This window comes from the organism of the source record quoted next, unplaced genomic scaffold (genome assembly GCF_019419815.1).
Source record: "Pyrus x bretschneideri cultivar Hongxiangsu unplaced genomic scaffold, Pyrus_bretschneideri_v1 Contig14, whole genome shotgun sequence".
In the NCBI taxonomy this organism is placed as follows: Eukaryota; Viridiplantae; Streptophyta; class Magnoliopsida; order Rosales; family Rosaceae; genus Pyrus; species Pyrus x bretschneideri.
Genome location: NW_025999435.1, coordinates 4,040,570 through 4,056,548, shown reverse-complemented (window position 1 = coordinate 4,056,548; position 15,979 = coordinate 4,040,570). Strand labels below are relative to the sequence as shown.

The 15,979-nt window shown below is 35.4% G+C and overlaps 3 protein-coding genes across 3 annotated transcripts in view; 1 reads left to right on the top strand and 2 right to left on the bottom strand.

Moving 5' to 3' along the window:
- Positions 1-9,959, top strand: part of LOC103957708 (transcription elongation factor SPT4 homolog 2-like) — a 57,384-nt gene extending 47,425 nt beyond the window's left edge. The window contains exon 7 of the transcript XR_007256669.1: positions 9,775-9,959. The gene's annotated coding sequence lies outside the window, so the exon portion shown is untranslated. The remainder of the gene's footprint in view (positions 1-9,774) is intronic.
- On the bottom strand, positions 4,562-5,606 carry LOC103957710 (endochitinase EP3-like). The gene is made up of 2 exons (XM_009369905.3): positions 5,261-5,606; positions 4,562-5,103 (listed from the first exon to the last, which is right to left on the bottom strand). The coding sequence occupies exons 1-2, from the start codon at positions 5,562-5,564 to the stop codon at positions 4,703-4,705; spliced, it is 705 nt and encodes a 234-aa protein (XP_009368180.2). The 5' UTR covers positions 5,565-5,606; the 3' UTR covers positions 4,562-4,702.
- A 3,243-nt stretch (positions 9,960-13,202) lies between the features above and the next one.
- On the bottom strand, positions 13,203-14,297 carry LOC103957725 (endochitinase EP3). Its single transcript, XM_009369926.3, has 2 exons — positions 13,941-14,297; positions 13,203-13,788 (listed from the first exon to the last, which is right to left on the bottom strand). The coding sequence occupies exons 1-2, from the start codon at positions 14,242-14,244 to the stop codon at positions 13,388-13,390; spliced, it is 705 nt and encodes a 234-aa protein (XP_009368201.1). The 5' UTR covers positions 14,245-14,297; the 3' UTR covers positions 13,203-13,387.
- Positions 14,298-15,979: the final 1,682 nt, after the last annotated feature.

The following is a 15,979-nucleotide window of genomic DNA, read 5'->3' as shown; positions in this document are numbered from 1 at the left end:
TCAGTTAATAACTTGCACTCTGCTTATGAAAACCAAATTGCCAGTCTCTGCATGGGGACATGCCATCTTACATGCTGTATCATTGGTTTGATTGAGACCTATAGCCAACCATCAATACTCTTTAGTACAAGTCGTGTTTGGACATCAGCCAAACATTTCCCATTTACGAGTTTTTGGTTGTGCTGTTTATGTGCCTATTGCACCGCCGCAACCCACTAAAATGGGACCTCAGCGTAGACTGGGAATTTACGTGGGTTTTGATTCACCATCTATCATTAGATATTTGGAACCCTTGACAGGTGATATGTTTACAGCTCGTTTTGCTGATTGTCACTTTGATGAGACAATTTTCCCGTCGTTAGGGAGAGAAAAGACCGTTCCAGAAGAACGGAAAGAGCTGACATGGGTTGTTCCCACCTTGTCTCATTTTGATCATCGCAGCATTCAATGTGAAAATGAAGTGAGAATGATCGTTCATCTTCAAAGCATTGCCAATCAAATGCCAGATGCATTTAATGATGCTATGAAAGCGACAAAATCACATATACCAGCTGCAAATGCACCTGCAAGAATTGATGTCCCTATTGGACAAAATAAAGTGGTAGCGAATGATTCATCTGGTGCACGCCTGAAGCGTGGTAGACCTCAAGGTTCAAAAGATTCAGCTCCTCGAAAGAGAAAGTCGAGGACACAACTAAATCCAAATGAAATCATTCAAGAAAATAAAATGAATGACACATCCACAATTCATGATTCTGAACTTCCAGAAAAAGAAAATGTCATTGATGAAACATATGTCTCTGAAGAGACAGAAGTACATGAAAGCAAAGAAATCTCCATAAATTATGCATGTACAAATGAATTGTGGGATCGGAATGAAATAATCATCGATGATATGTTTGCATTCGCAGTAGCCACTGAAATCATCTTAAGTGATGATATTGAGCCCCGCTCTGTTGATGAATGCAAACAGAGACAGGATTGGCCTAAGTGGAAAAATGCAATTCAGGCAGAATTAAATTCCTTGGAAACGCAATGAGAAAACTCAATGGGTATTCACAAGGAAATGTAATGAGAAAAACGAGATCGCAAGATACAAAGCACGACTCGTTGCACAAGGTTTTTCTCAAATACCTGGAATTGATTATGAGGAGACATACTCTCCTGTAATGGACGCAATTACGTTCCGTTACTTAATAAGTTTAGTGGTTTCAAAAAGACTTGACATGCGACTTATGGATGTCATCACTGCGTATCTATATGGAGAATTAGATACTGACATCTATATGAAAGTCCCAGAAGGACTTAAGTTGCCTGAAACAAGTAATAAACCATGAGGTATGCTCTCGATCAAATTAAGGCGATCATTGTATGGGCTGAAACAATCTGGACGAATGTGATATAATCATCTCAGTGAGTATTTGATCAAAGAAGGGTATATCAACAATGTTATTTGCCCTTGTGTGTTCATTAAGAAATCCAATTCTGGATTCGCTATAGTGGCAATATATGTTGATGATATGAATCTAGTTGGAACTCCTGAAGAGCTCAATAAAACTGTTGAATATCTGAAAAGCGAATTTGAAATGAAAGACCTTGGAAAAACAAAATATTGTCTCGACCTGCAGATCGAGTATTGTGCTAGTGGAATTTTAGTCCACTAATCAGCTTACATTGAAAAAATTCTGAAGCGATTTGGTATGGACAAGGTTTATCCACTAAGCACGCTAATGGTCGTTCGTTCTTTGGACATTAAGAAAGATCCATTCCGTCCAAAAGAAGATGATGAACTGGTCCTTGGTCTAGAAGTACCATATCTGAGTACAGTAGGTACTTTGTTGTATTTAGCACAGTGTACTAGACCAGATATAGCTTTTTCAGTTAACTTGTTAGCAAGGTATAGCTCTGCTCCAACAATTCGCCATTGGAAAGGTATCAAAAATGTATTGCGATACCTTCGTGGGACAACAGACATGGGTCTCTTCTACTCAAAGAACTCCACAAATGACCAGGTCCTTGATAGATATGCAGATGCTGGTTTCCTCTCTGATCCGCATAAAGCCCGCTCACAAACTGGATATGTGTTTAAGAATAGAGATACAGCAATCTCATGGCGCTCAACCAAGCAAACATTAGTTGCTACATCTTTAAATCATTCAGAAATACTTGCTTTACATGAAGCAAGTCGTGAATGTTCTTGGTTAAGATCAATGATCCATCATATCCGGAATTCATGTGGTCTAACTTCGAAGACAGACAATCCAACTGTCATCCATGAAGATAATGCAGCATGTGTTGCCCAAATGAAGGAAGGATTCATCAATGGCGATAAGACTAAACACATATCTCCAAGTTTTTCAGTGCACATGAGCTTCAGAAGGCTAAAGTTATTGAAGTCAGACAAATCTGTTTAAATGAAAATCTGGCAGACTTGTTCACCAAATCTCTACCAAAGTGCACATTTCAGAAGTTAGTGCAAGGTATCGGATTACGTCGACTTACCAAACAACTAAATTTGGAGAATGCGGAATCAGGGGGAGATACATATCAGGGGGAGCATCCATGATACATGCTTGTTGTACTCTTTTTCCTTCGATTAGGATTTTTCCCACTGGGTTTTTCCTATCAAGGTTTTAACGAGGCAACATAAGCATACTTGACACTATATCAACGATCCAGGAAAGTTGTACTATTTTTCCTTCGCTATGATTTTTTTCCCACTAGGTTTTTCCAAGCAAGGTTTTAACGAGGCAACTCATGTTGATATGTGGGCATCCAAGGGAGAGTGTTGAAAAGTCTGATGGGTAATTAATGCCCACGGTTCATTAGCAGAATTCTTCAGCATGGGCAGAAGTTTTCAATGCCCATGCAAAGTAAAAGTTGAATATGAAAATACATAGAAATTGTATTGTCAAAGGAAGTGTCGTAAGTTTCAATATGCAGTTAATGCATTAGTTTGGAGTTGCTCTATAAATAGAGCACTCCGTATGTTTTCAAGTTACATAAAATATAAGAAGAAGAGAACGAGAGAAAAATATCAGTAACATCATCTATTTCTCTGCCTTTTATTTGTTATCTGCTTGTGCTATAGTTTTAGTGTGGCATTTTACATCTACATTGCACCTACCATTAAAAATGTTATTCCTCTAACTTTGACCTTTTTATAACAAATTGTATTAATAAAAAAAGGAAAATATTTTTCGACTTCAGAAAGATTACTAACAGATGAATAAAAGGCAGTTGATGGGCTTATTGATGCATGTTTGGATGTGTTTTTATAATTACTGAAAACGTTTTTGGTGAAAGTGTTTTCGAGTTCCAAAAGCACTTCAACTACATTTGAGAAGAAGCATCAATTATGTATTTCTTGCAGGAAGCACTTCAAGTTCTTTTCCAGAATTCTTTTGTATTTTAAACAAGAATTGGGTCTAAAAATTCTTTCATTAAAAGTGTTCTCAGTCATTTTTAAAGTACTTAAAAACACTCTTATACACTTAGGAGCATCTCCAATCATAATTTTTATATTTGTTTTACATCTTAGAATGTCCATATCATCCTTGTATATAAGTTATTATTGTTATAACTTTTCAAGCCTGAAATGGTAGATAACCATGGTTTACAACTAGGTTTTTTTTTTTTTTTTAAGAAAAAGAAATACTACCCATATTCTAAGTTCGCTCCACCACATAATCTTAATTTTATCTTAATGTTTAATTGTGTGAAAAGACAAAATAGCACATATTATTTCAACTTTTCAACTTATGATAATATTTTTATTGAACACTAGATTTTAATCCTTAAATAAGATGAAGTTTAGAAACATGTCTTTTACAAGATAAAAAATTGATTTTAGTCTATAGACTCTATTTAATGCTAGCATATATATTTACTGTCTCTCTTTTCTATTTATAATTTTATGGTGTTCAAATTAAATTTTATGAAAACATTATAAATTTTAATTCTCATCATGGTAAGTAACTTATACAAGAAAATATGTTCGTCGAGATTTTTTGTTACACTTATGTTTTTGCATATTTTCTTATGTGCCACTAAATCATTACAATATATTTAGTACGAACATTTTGGTACACTAGGTTAGTATAATATGTTTAGGTATGGACATTTCGGTAGAGTAGTTTAGTATAATATATTTAGGTATCGAAATTTCGGTACACTAGTTTAATATCATATATTTAGGTACGGAATTTTTTGGTATACTTATGTTTTTGCATATTTTCTTCTGTGCACTAATTCACTACAATATATTTAGGTACGGACATTTCGGTACACTAATACCTGTGTTTTCTAGAATTGCATTCAGCATGGATGCTTTGTTGGGAGCTATTAACTTTCTAGAAAGAAAAAAAATACACTTGAAAACGCTTGCTTGTAGTGTTGAATCAAATTTAAAACAACTAGATTTCAAGTTGAAGTTTTGTGGGTGTGGCGTGTTGGTGTTTAAGGGCATTCAGGTAACAAATGTGTTGTTCTTAGAAAATTATATTTCAATCAGATCATATGTGAAAGTGGCCAACCTTCTGAGCACGATGATCTTTATTTTTAAGTTATATGGTGGACTGCACAACAGGAGGTAGCCCTCTCCTTAATTATTCCATGGGGCTTGGAATTTGTTTATATTCTTTTAGGCTGCATTATTTATTCATTCGAAGCATACAATTAAGCTGATAATTATAATTATAATTTAGCAAGAGAGACTAGTGCCAGGATCAACACCAAACTGGGAGCAATAATCAGTGTAATAGTTGACACGGGCTTGAACTAGGTTAGGCCTTTTACCATCACATTCAACAGCACCATTAATGGCTCGAACTGTGGCTCCAAATCCTTGACTTATAACAGGACGGACATTGGTTATCCAATACCACAATGCAGTCTTGAATGCAAGGACGGGATCGGAGGCCACGGTTTCAGGTGAGTTTAAGCCGTCAAAACCAATACTGTTTCCAGCAGCTCCATAGTTGTAGTTCCATGTTAGTTGGAGAGGTCCACGTCCGTAGTACTGTTTGTTAGGGTTGCATGGATAATCTGTTCGCATTGTATCGCAGTATGTGTCACGATTTATCTCTTCTACGTAGCAGAAGTCTGATAATATTTAAAGAAGAATACAAAACAAAGATTTAGTATAATTGCACGTTAATTAGGACGTTAACTACTTAATTAATTCAACTGTATCTTTTTTGTTTTGCTTTTATAAACATTATATAGTTGGAGGTAAAAAGAATAAATAGGAATATCTTACGGCCAGTCTCATGGGTGACATGAGCAAAGAAAGCTGCAATTTTGCGTTTGGAGTCATCCGCCGAACCGGTCCTGCCAAAGTCGGAATACGAGTTCACGGCATCAAGAAAAGATTGCCGTGTGTAGAAGTTCTTGCCAGTACAATCTGCAGCAGCCTGGTTGATGATCCCATCGAAGAATGCCTGAGTGACAATATCACCCACCGCAGCTTGAGCTGTTACACTTGTGGGCAACAAGGCTCCTGCTGCTACAAACGCCACTGCAATGAGGATTAGGAGGTAATTGTTTCTAGGATAGATAGCCATTTTTTCTGTAAGGAACTAAGGGCCAATGAAGAAGCGAGCGATGATATGATAATGAAAGTTGAGATAGTTGGACATAGTTATAGGCAATGATAGTTTAGATTTGTTGAGATTTAAGAGTTTACTCCAGCAAATCTCAACTATCTTAGTTCTTACGTATAGAAATACTATACTAGTTTATTTTAATTTTGGATTACATGTTAAGTAAAATTTATCCTAGTAATGATAATAGATTGTTGAGATTTGTTGAGATTTGTTGAGATTTAAGAGTTTACTCCAGCAAATCTCAACTATCTTAGTTCTTACGTATAGAAATATTATACTAGTTTATTTTAATTTTGGATTACATGTTAAGTAAAATTTATCCTAGTAATGATAATAGATAGTTGAGATTTGTTGAGATTTGTTGAGATTTAAGAGTTTACTCCAGCAAATCTCAACTATCTTAGTTCTTACGTATAGAAATACTATACTAGTTTATTTTAATTTTGGATTACATGTTAAGTAAAATTTATCCTAGTAATGATAATAAGGAACTCTCATAATAAAAATAAATACTGACTAAAACTTTTTTTGCTTTTAAACTTATATAGAATAATAATCCAAAACTATATATTTAATATAGAATATATGTATATATTAATATGGCTATTGTATTTTATAATAAATCTTTTGGTAATTAAACTTTAAAATTATCAAAATCATTTTTTTCTTAACGGGTTACTCACGTGTTACCCGCGTGTATACCCGTTAAGAACCCGTTATTAACGGGTTCTTAATGTAAGAATATAGAGAATGGTTAGGATTGAGACACTTGTCATAAGGATGTATGTCTTAGTTAGTTAGTTTGTTAGAGATCTTATTCTCTATATATACCTCAATGTAATAACTTAGTAAGTAAGAAAAACATAATATACAACAGATTTCATTCTCTCTCTACAAACTTCTCTTCTTCGATCTCTTTCTCTCTCTTAATACTTGAAACCCTAACTTCTTCTCTCTACGTTAACATGGTATCAGAGCCATTGCTGCTCACGCTGCTTCTTTCGATCTTCTGGCTGCTTCCGCTCATCTTCTTCGTCTTTGACACTATCTGCTTCTCGACGGATTCTGGTATTTTTCTCGTCGTCTGTGATTTCTAGGGTTTCTGCAAATCTTGAATTTTTGCTCCAGATTGTGTGCACGCAAGGTGTTTGTCAGTTGGTTTTTAGCATCTGCAACTACGGTGACTGCATTGCAACTGCAGATTTTACAATCTCCAATCACTAGTCTTATTTCTACTATTTCCACATCTGTGAATGTTAAACTTGATGATTCTAATTACTTGAATTGGCAATTTCAAATGCAATTGTTGCTTGAGGGACACGGTATCATGGGGTTTGTTGATGGATCGCATGTTTGTCCACCTCGATATGTCGTTTGTTCTGATAATTCTACTGCTTCTAGTCTTGATGTTGCAAATTCTTCGACTCAGTTTGAGACTAAAGATTATATGGTTTGGAAAATGCATGACCGTGCCCTAATGCAGCTGATCACTGCTACTTTATCACCAGTTACGATTTAATGTGCGATTGGTAGCACCAGTGCTTGTGATATGTGGAATCGATTGAAAGAACAGTTTTCGGCTGTGTCTCGGACAAGTATTTTTCAGCTTAAGTCTAATCTTCAGACTATTCGAAAGGGTTCTGACTCGGTATCTCAATATCTACAGCATATCAAAGAAGCTAGGGACTATTTGTCTGCTACTGGGGTTACATTTGTTGATGAAGATATTGTTATCCTTGCCCTTAATGGTCTCCCTCCTGAGTATAATACTTTTCTCAGTGTGATATGGGGTCGTGAGAATGTTATTTCTCTCAAGGAATTTCGGGTGCAATTGCTTGCTGAAGAACAGATTGTTGATAGCACGTTGTCCTCTCGGTTCATGACTGCCATGATTGCTAATAATTCTAGCCCCAAATCCTGTACAGATCAATCTCAATCTAGAAGTTTCATAACTCATCCGTCTGCTCATAATAGTGGTTATTCTGGAACTTCTGGTGGTTTTCGATCTTTTAATAACAACAGGAAGGGAAAAGGGAAGTTTAATCAAGGATATAGGTATTCTAATCCTAATCCTAGACCGCAGTTTTCCAATAAGTTTTCTAATCCGAACCCTAGTTTTTCTGGAGTTCTTGGTTCGCATCCAACTCAGTACTTTGGTCAGAATACACATCCACAGTTTCCTTGTTAGTTGGGCAACACATTTGGTCATACTGCTCCATTTTGTAACTCAAAACCAATGGACAGACAGGGCTGCCACATATGTGGTAAAGTAAATCATACTACTTGGTATTGCTTCTTCAATGATAAAGGTCCAAATTTTGGTGGTCCTCACCATTCTCAATCGACTACCAATGTATATGCTCCTTCTGCACCAGTATGTCCTCCTCAATCTCATATGCAAGCAATGCATACAGTTACTTCTCAACCTTTTTTAGGCTCTACTTCTCATCAACAACCCCAATTCTGGATCACTGACTCAGGAGCTACAAATCATATGATTGCCGATCTCAGCAATATGTCTTTGGCTTCCCCTTATCCTACCAATGAGATTGTGCAAACTGCGAATGGTGAAGGTTTGCACATATCTCATATTGGTAGTTCCATTATTCGCACACCTTTGCATTCCATTAAACTTAATTCAGTTCTCTATGTACCTCGACTTTCCAACAACTTGTTGTCCGTACACCAGATTTGCCTCGATAACAATTGTTGGTTAATATTTGATGCTTATTGTTTTTGGATTCAGGACAAAGCCACAGGGAGGATATTATACAAAGGACAGTGCAGTAATGGACTCTATCATATACCTTCAGTCGTCAATCATCCCTCTCTTCCCACTCGCGGCTCTTCTCACATTACTACCTTTCTTAGTCAGCGTGTTAGCTCTAATATTTGGCATAGTAGGTTAAGGCACCCTTCTAATACCATTGCCAAAATAATGTTGCACAAGTCTTCCATTGCTTGTACACAAGATGTTATTCCTTTGTTGTGTCATGGCTGTTTAGCAGGCAAATTCACTAAGCTACCTTTTCAGTCTAGTGTTCATAAGTCTGATGTTCCTTTTGAAATTGTACACAGTGACCTTTGGGGTCATTCTCCATGTAACTCCATTGATAGATATCGATACTATGTGACATTTATTGATGAGTGCACTCGATATTGTTGGTTGTTTCCTCTTGTGAATAAATCCGACTTCTTTGACACTTTTGTTACTTTTCATTCATTTATGCAAACTCAGTTTTCTGTGTGTATTAAAACTTTACAAACTGATGGTGGTGGAGAGTATATCAGTGCTAAGCTTCAAAATTTCCTTCACAACAAAGGCATTTCACATCATAAATCTTGCCCACATACCCCAGAATAAAATGGACTGGCTGAGCGTAAACATCGCCACATTATTGAAACAAATATCACTTTATTGCAATCTGCACAGTTACCCCCTCAGTTCTGGTCTTTTGCTTGTCAAGCAGCTGTGCACCTTATCAACCGTATGCCTACTCCAACTTTGCACAACTGTTCACCCTTTGAACGTCTATTTGGAGTCCCTCCTCTTTTAAGTCATCTTCAAGTGTTTGGTTGCTCTTGTTTTCCATTGTTGCGACCCTACAACAACACTAAGTTACAACCTAAAACCACTAAATGTATCTTTCTTGGATATGCCTCGAAGTACAAAGGTTTTATCTGTTTTGATGTCTTAAAGGGTAGAACTTATATATCCATACATGTTGTTTTTTATGAGTTTTGATTTCCCTATACTCATTTAATTCAGGTACTTCAGTCTAAGTCTGCTCAGTTGCCTATTTCTCAGCCCTCCATTCCATTCCCTATCCCTACTATGGATAACATGCTTGTTCAGCCTCTCTCATCATCTCACTCACAGTCCCAATCACAATCACAGTCTCCCATATCTAGTGTTCCCCCATCAGTTTCATCATTAGTTTCACCAGCAGTTTCATCATCAGTTCCCTTGTCTCTTAGACCATCACCTGCTTCTGTTTCATCTCAGTCCAATACTGTACCTGCCAGCTCTTCACCTTCACTCCCTATGGATCCTGATTTTAGTCCTGGTCTACTTCAAGTGGTCCTGCCTATCGCTCCACTTAATCTGCATCCCACGCAAACTAAAAGTAAAGATGGTATAATCAAGAAGAAAGTGTTTCTCAGCAAGGTACATGCGTGTTCTTTTGTCAGACCAAAACAAAGCTGTGGAAAAATATGTAGAAGCAAATACCTTGGTATGAAAACTGTTGGTGGTTTAAAGTGAAAGTTTCGTACGAATTTCTGTTATAGTATCGAAGCAGCTTGTAAGATATTGTTAGCATAAGAAGTAATAATTTAGTCTCAAATTTTCAACATTTCTCTTCTTTTTTTTGGTATGTGATCAAGGTCCTTAGTAAGTAGGGTACGTACATACATTTCTGGTTATTGTATTTTGACTTAAAATCGTCTTATGTTCACCATGATTCCTAATCCCCCCTTCTCTTACCCTCTCCTCCATCTGTTGCACCACTGTCGCCACACCGGATGACCAGCCCCAATAGTTATTAGCCTCAACCACCACCAGTCGCGGGTTACCTAAGCTCTCGCTGCCCTCCCTTTTAACATGTTGTAGTGTGTTTTGGTCTTATTATTTCTTAGTATTATACTGGAGAGAGGACCATGAAGAAATAGTGTGGCAGGCAGATCCAGTGGCTGTTTGATTGCCCAGCTTGTTGCTGTTGGTGATCTTCAGTTCATATATGATGCTTGCCATACTCATCTGAGTGTCCTTGTTGCAGAGTTGTTTTTTAGGCAGTGAGAAAACAAACATGGGTAAACGATTGACAAATATTTTTGGGTAATTAGCTATAATGGAAAATTTTCAAGCTTTAGTTGTTGAAAGAGAAAGAAAGATGTGAAAGACACTAATGACGGGCGGAAGGATGAAAATGCCTAAAGTACCCATGTGAGAAATTTTAGATATTGTTGATACATATCGATAGACTATTGAGATAGTGTAGATATTGTTGATACGATGTTCATATTGATGTCCTTGTATAGATATAGTATTGAGATCGTAGATATTCAGTATGTCGTCTCGGAGTTCTAACAATTTTGTTGATATTGTTGTAATATAGCTAAAGATAGATGTCATTACGGGTTGGTTATGTCGTAGATAATTTCCCTTTATCTTCTCATCTCTGCAACCAGAAAGAAAATCCAGTGTCCCAACATATTTTCTTGGAACAGCTCTTCACCCTTTGAAACGCAGGGTTGTATGGATGCCTGGCCAATGACATGAGTTGTCCAGTTATGGTGTCGGGATTGAAATGGAGAAGATTAGGGTTGATAATTTGGTCCCCATAAATATTTCGGCAGACAAAGAAGACACAAGCATGTATAACAGAGACCAACTCCCCACTTAGTATTAAGGTCTAGAGTGGTATTTTTCTTCACTAGTAAGTGAGAGGTCTTAGGTTAGATTTTCGTCAAAGGAAAATTTGAATCACATTATTGCTAGTTCATTGCGAGGCTTAATTTATTCATCCATTCCTTTATTGTAGATATATCGTTTGTTAAAAAATAAAAAATAAAAAAACAAACAAACAAACAAACAGAGACCAACTCATGTTGTTGTCTAGATTGTCATTTTATAAAAGTTTCTATATAGGTTTGAATCTTGTAATAACGAGTTCAATACTGCTTTATTCTTCTCACTCATTAGGAAAAATATATTGAAAGGGTGATTTGAATTATGTGTAGAAGGAGCACTGTAGCCAACTTGACTATATTTAGATCTACAACTCACGCCTATACTTAGACTGTAAGCCGGCGTAGCAGGTATCCTGTTTGAAGACCAGATCATGGTCCAAACTGCAATTACAAGACCAGATCATGGTTGTTATAGGTCAATTTATTATGACAGAATCTTTCGTTCTTAATGTAAATATATGATTGTATTAATAAAAAAAGGGAAATATTTTTTGACTTCAGAAAGATTACTAACAGATGAATAAAAGGTAGTTGATGGGTTTATTGATGCATGTTTGAATGTGTTTTTATAATTACTGAAAACGTTTTTAGTGAAAGTGTTTTCGAGTTCTAAAAGCACGTCAACTACATTTGAGAAGAAGCATCAATTATGTATTTCTTACAAGAAGCACTTCAAGTTCTTTTCTAGAATTCTTTTGTATTTTAACCAAGAATTGGGTCTAACAATCCTTTCATTAAAAGTGTTCTCAGTCATTTTTAAAGTACTTAAAAACACTCTTATACACTTAGGAGCATCTCCAATCATAATTTTTATATTTATTTTACATCTTAGAATGTCCTTATCGTCCTTGTATATTAGTCATTATTGTTATAACTTTTCAGGCCCGAAATGGTAGATAATCATGGTTAACAACCAGTTATCTTTTTTTTTTTTTAGAAAAAGAAATACCACCCATATTTGAAGTTCGCTCCACCACATAATCTTAATTTTATCTTAATGTTTAATTGTATGAAAAGACAAAATAGCACATATTATTTCAACTTTTCAACTTATGATAATATTTTTATTGAAAACTAGATTTTAATCCTTAAATAAGATGAAGTTTAGAAACATGTCTTGTACAAGATTAAAAATTGATTTTAGTCCATAGACTCTATATAATGCTAGCATATATATTTACTATCTCTCTTTTCTATTTATAATTTTATGGTGTTCAAATTAAATTTTATGAAAACATTATAAATTTTAATTCTCATCATGGTAAGTAACTTATACAAGAAAATATGTTCGTAGAGATTTTTTGTTACACTTATGTTTTTGCATATTTTCTTATGTGCCACTAAATCATTACAATATATTTAGGTACGAACATTTTGGTACACTAGGTTAGTATAATATGTTTAGGTATGGACATTTCGGTAGAGTAGTTTAGTATAATATATTTAGGTATCGACATTTTGGTACACTAGTTTAATATCATATATTTAGGCACGGAATTATGTTTTTGCATATTTTCTTCTATGCACTAATTCACTACAATATATTTAGGTACGGACATTTTGGTACACTAATACCTGTGTTTTCTAGAATTGCATTCAGCATGGATGCTTTGTTGGGAGCTATTAACTTTCTAGAAAGAAAAAAATACACTTGAAAACGCTTGCTTGTAGTGTTGAATCAAATTTAAAACAATTAGATTTCAAGTTAAAGTTTTGTGGGTGTGGCGTGTTGGTGTTTAAGGGCATTTAATTAGTTAACAAATGTGTTGTTCTTAGAAAAGTTAAAATTCAAATTTTTTAACTAAGTGTAAATAAAATTTGGGGCGAACTTAAGTAAATTATGGTGTTTAAATAGAAAAATTCAAAAAGCATGGTGGCTTTGACCATTTTGGTGTGATTCTTTGTATTGGAGAAAAAACAATTGGAGTCAAAACTCGAATGTTAGAGTTTTGACAATTTGTCATGTGCATTGTTGGAGTAAACTCTCAAATCTTATTGTTGAATAACAGTTTTATATAAATCAAAGAAACGGGGATTGTTTATGATATGAATTGCAATGGATCAATGGTTGATTCTCAGGCATAAAAAGAATTAATTATAGGATTATATTTCAATCAGATCATATGTGAAAGTGGCCAACCTTCTGAGCACGATGATCTTTATTTTTGTAAGTTATATGGTGGACTACACAACAGGAGGTAGCCCTCTCCTTAATTATTTCATAGGGCTTGGAATTCATTTATATTCTTTTAGGCTGCATTATTTATTCATTCGAAGCATACAATTAAGCTGATAATTATAATTATAATTTAGCAAGAGAGATTAGTGCCAGGATCAACACCAAACTGGGAGCAATAATCAGTGTAATAGTTGACACGGGCTTGAACTAGGTCAGGCCTTTTACCATCACATTCCACAGCACCATTAATGGCTCGAATTGTGGCTCCAAATCCTTGACTTATAACAGGACGGACATTGGTTATCCAATACCACAATGCAGTCTTGAATGCAAGGACGGGATCGGAGGCCACGGATTCAGGTGAGTTTAAGCCGTCAAAACCAATACTGTTTCCAGCAGCTCCATAGTTGTAGTTCCATGTTAGTTGGAGAGGTCCACGTCCGTAGTACTGTTTGCTAGGGTTGCATGGATAGTCTGTCCGACTTGTATCGCAGTATGTGTCACGATTTATCTCTTCTATGTAGCAGAAGTCTGATAATATTTAAAGGAGAATACAAAAACAAAGAGTTAGTATAATTGCACGTTAATTAGGACGTTAACTACTTGATTAATTCATCTTTTTTGTTTTGCTTTTATAAACATTATATAGTTGGAGGTAAAAAGAATAAATAGGAATATCTTACGGCCAGTCTCATGGGTGACATGAGCAAAGAAAGCTGCAATTTCACGTTTGGAGTCATCCGCCGAACCGGTCTTGCCAAAGTCGGAATACGAGTTCACAGCATCAAGAAAAGATTGCCGTGTGTAGAAGTTCTTGCCAGCACAATCTGCAGCAGCCTGGTTGATGATCCCATCGAAGAATGCCTGAGTGACAATATCAGCCACCGAAACTTGACCTGTTACACTTGTGGGCAACAGGGCTCCTGCTGCTACAAATGCCACTGCAATGAGGTTTAGGAGGTAATTGTTTCTAGGATAGATAGCCATTTTTTCTGTAAGGAACTAAGGGCCAATGAAGAAGCGAGCGATGATATGATAAATGAAAGTTGAGAGAGTTGGACATATTTATAGGCAATGAAATTTGCAGCTAGGGTTTCTAGAAATTCATATTGTACTATAAATGAATTCTCTTGAGGACATCTATGGTTTGAAATTTCAATGGACCGCCATGGTCATGATTTCCAAATTGACTTCTGTTCTGATGGTTATCTAGTTAGGTATTTTAATCGTAAGTTTTGGACTTCGTTAAAATGAATTAAAGACTAATTGACACAGAGGTGTTTTTAACCTTAATCTACCTATAAAGGCTAGGATTATCTGGTACTGTAGAAAGAAGTATAGAAATCTATAGTAGATAATTGTGTACAATACAATATAATTATATCAAGAGTACTGTATTTGGTGGCGGAGCTAGCATGTGATCATTGGTTGTCCCTGACCCCCCCCCCCCACCCCCCACAACAACTTTAAAAACCTGCTAATTACAACCTCCTCCTCCTACAGTGCACATTAAATGCTTGATGAAATGTCTCAATTGACAAGTCTTGACAATTTTTAACATTACTATTTCTTGTAGCCACCCATGAGAAGTCTCTACATATTTTAGTAGTTGTTGACATATAGCAAGCATTGATATGTTTCTATCTAGTGTTCAACGAAATGGTCCAATGAAGTTTAATTAGTTGGGAATACATGAGAGACTGAGCCCTTCTAGAATATCCTTTGCTAACACCTTGGCAAACTGGACAACCCTTTGTCGAAAGCTGAGTTTGGCTTCAATTTCAATACTCATTAATACGTACTATGAGAGCCTTTGGATAAATCAAGAAGTTGAAGGCAGAGATTCGCTCCATAAGTAACGTATCGTTGAGGAAAGTGCTTTTGGAGACAATCACACATCCCTTGGAAGTATCACATTAGCCATCAACAAACTTCCCAAGATCATGACCGGGGTTTAATCTGACAAAGCTGGAGAAGATAGTTGGATTCAGTAAGTTCGATAATGTTCAAATATAAAACTCAGAAGCACTTATGCATGTATGGTTGTAAGTTGGATAGGAATTTTCAATTAAGCCATTTAAATTTTAACTCCAAATTTGATCATTTTCTAAAACAATTGGATGCAAATTAGAATGCATTTAGAGATTTTGAAATTCGATCCGATTTTTTCCGAAATGTTCTAATTTTTTGTAGTTATTTACTAAACTTATGTACGTTTGTATTTGTATCATGTTCATTTTTAGTTAGTTTATATTCATTGTTTTTATATTGATTATACATTTGTATATTAAAAATGGTACACATATTAGTATACTAAAAATTAATTAGATTTATACACAAGTATATACCAAATGTCACGAAAGAACAGTAAATTACATATTTATCCCTATAATAGACGGTGAGTGAATAGGACTCATGCTTTGAATGTGTTAGAATGAAGATGTATAATAGTTGACTTTTTTTTATAAGCATATACAAAGTTCTTAACGCTCCACGTCTTATTGTAGATGAGTAGGATTTTTTCTTTTCCAAATTCTTGTTCACTCCTGACTCTTTTAATTTGAATAGTCATTATTAAGTTACATCAATATTTTATGTTGATATTTTTATAAAAAGATGAAAGTACAAGAGTCCAAATGCCTTTTTTTGTTGCGTCCTAATGCCTTTTTTTTATAACCGTTAATCACGGAATACAGCTCCTGAAGCTATGTTATTTTATATT

Coding starts and splice junctions, on each gene's coding strand:
- LOC103957710 (XM_009369905.3), bottom strand. CDS start 5,564: ATGGCTATCTATCCTAGAAACAATTACCTCCTAATCCTCATTGCAGTG. Junction 5,104..5,260: donor TGTCACCCATGAGACTGGCC/GTAAGATATTCC, acceptor AAATATTATCAG/ACTTCTGCTACGTAGAAGAG.
- LOC103957725 (XM_009369926.3), bottom strand. CDS start 14,244: ATGGCTATCTATCCTAGAAACAATTACCTCCTAAACCTCATTGCAGTG. Junction 13,789..13,940: donor TGTCACCCATGAGACTGGCC/GTAAGATATTCC, acceptor AAATATTATCAG/ACTTCTGCTACATAGAAGAG.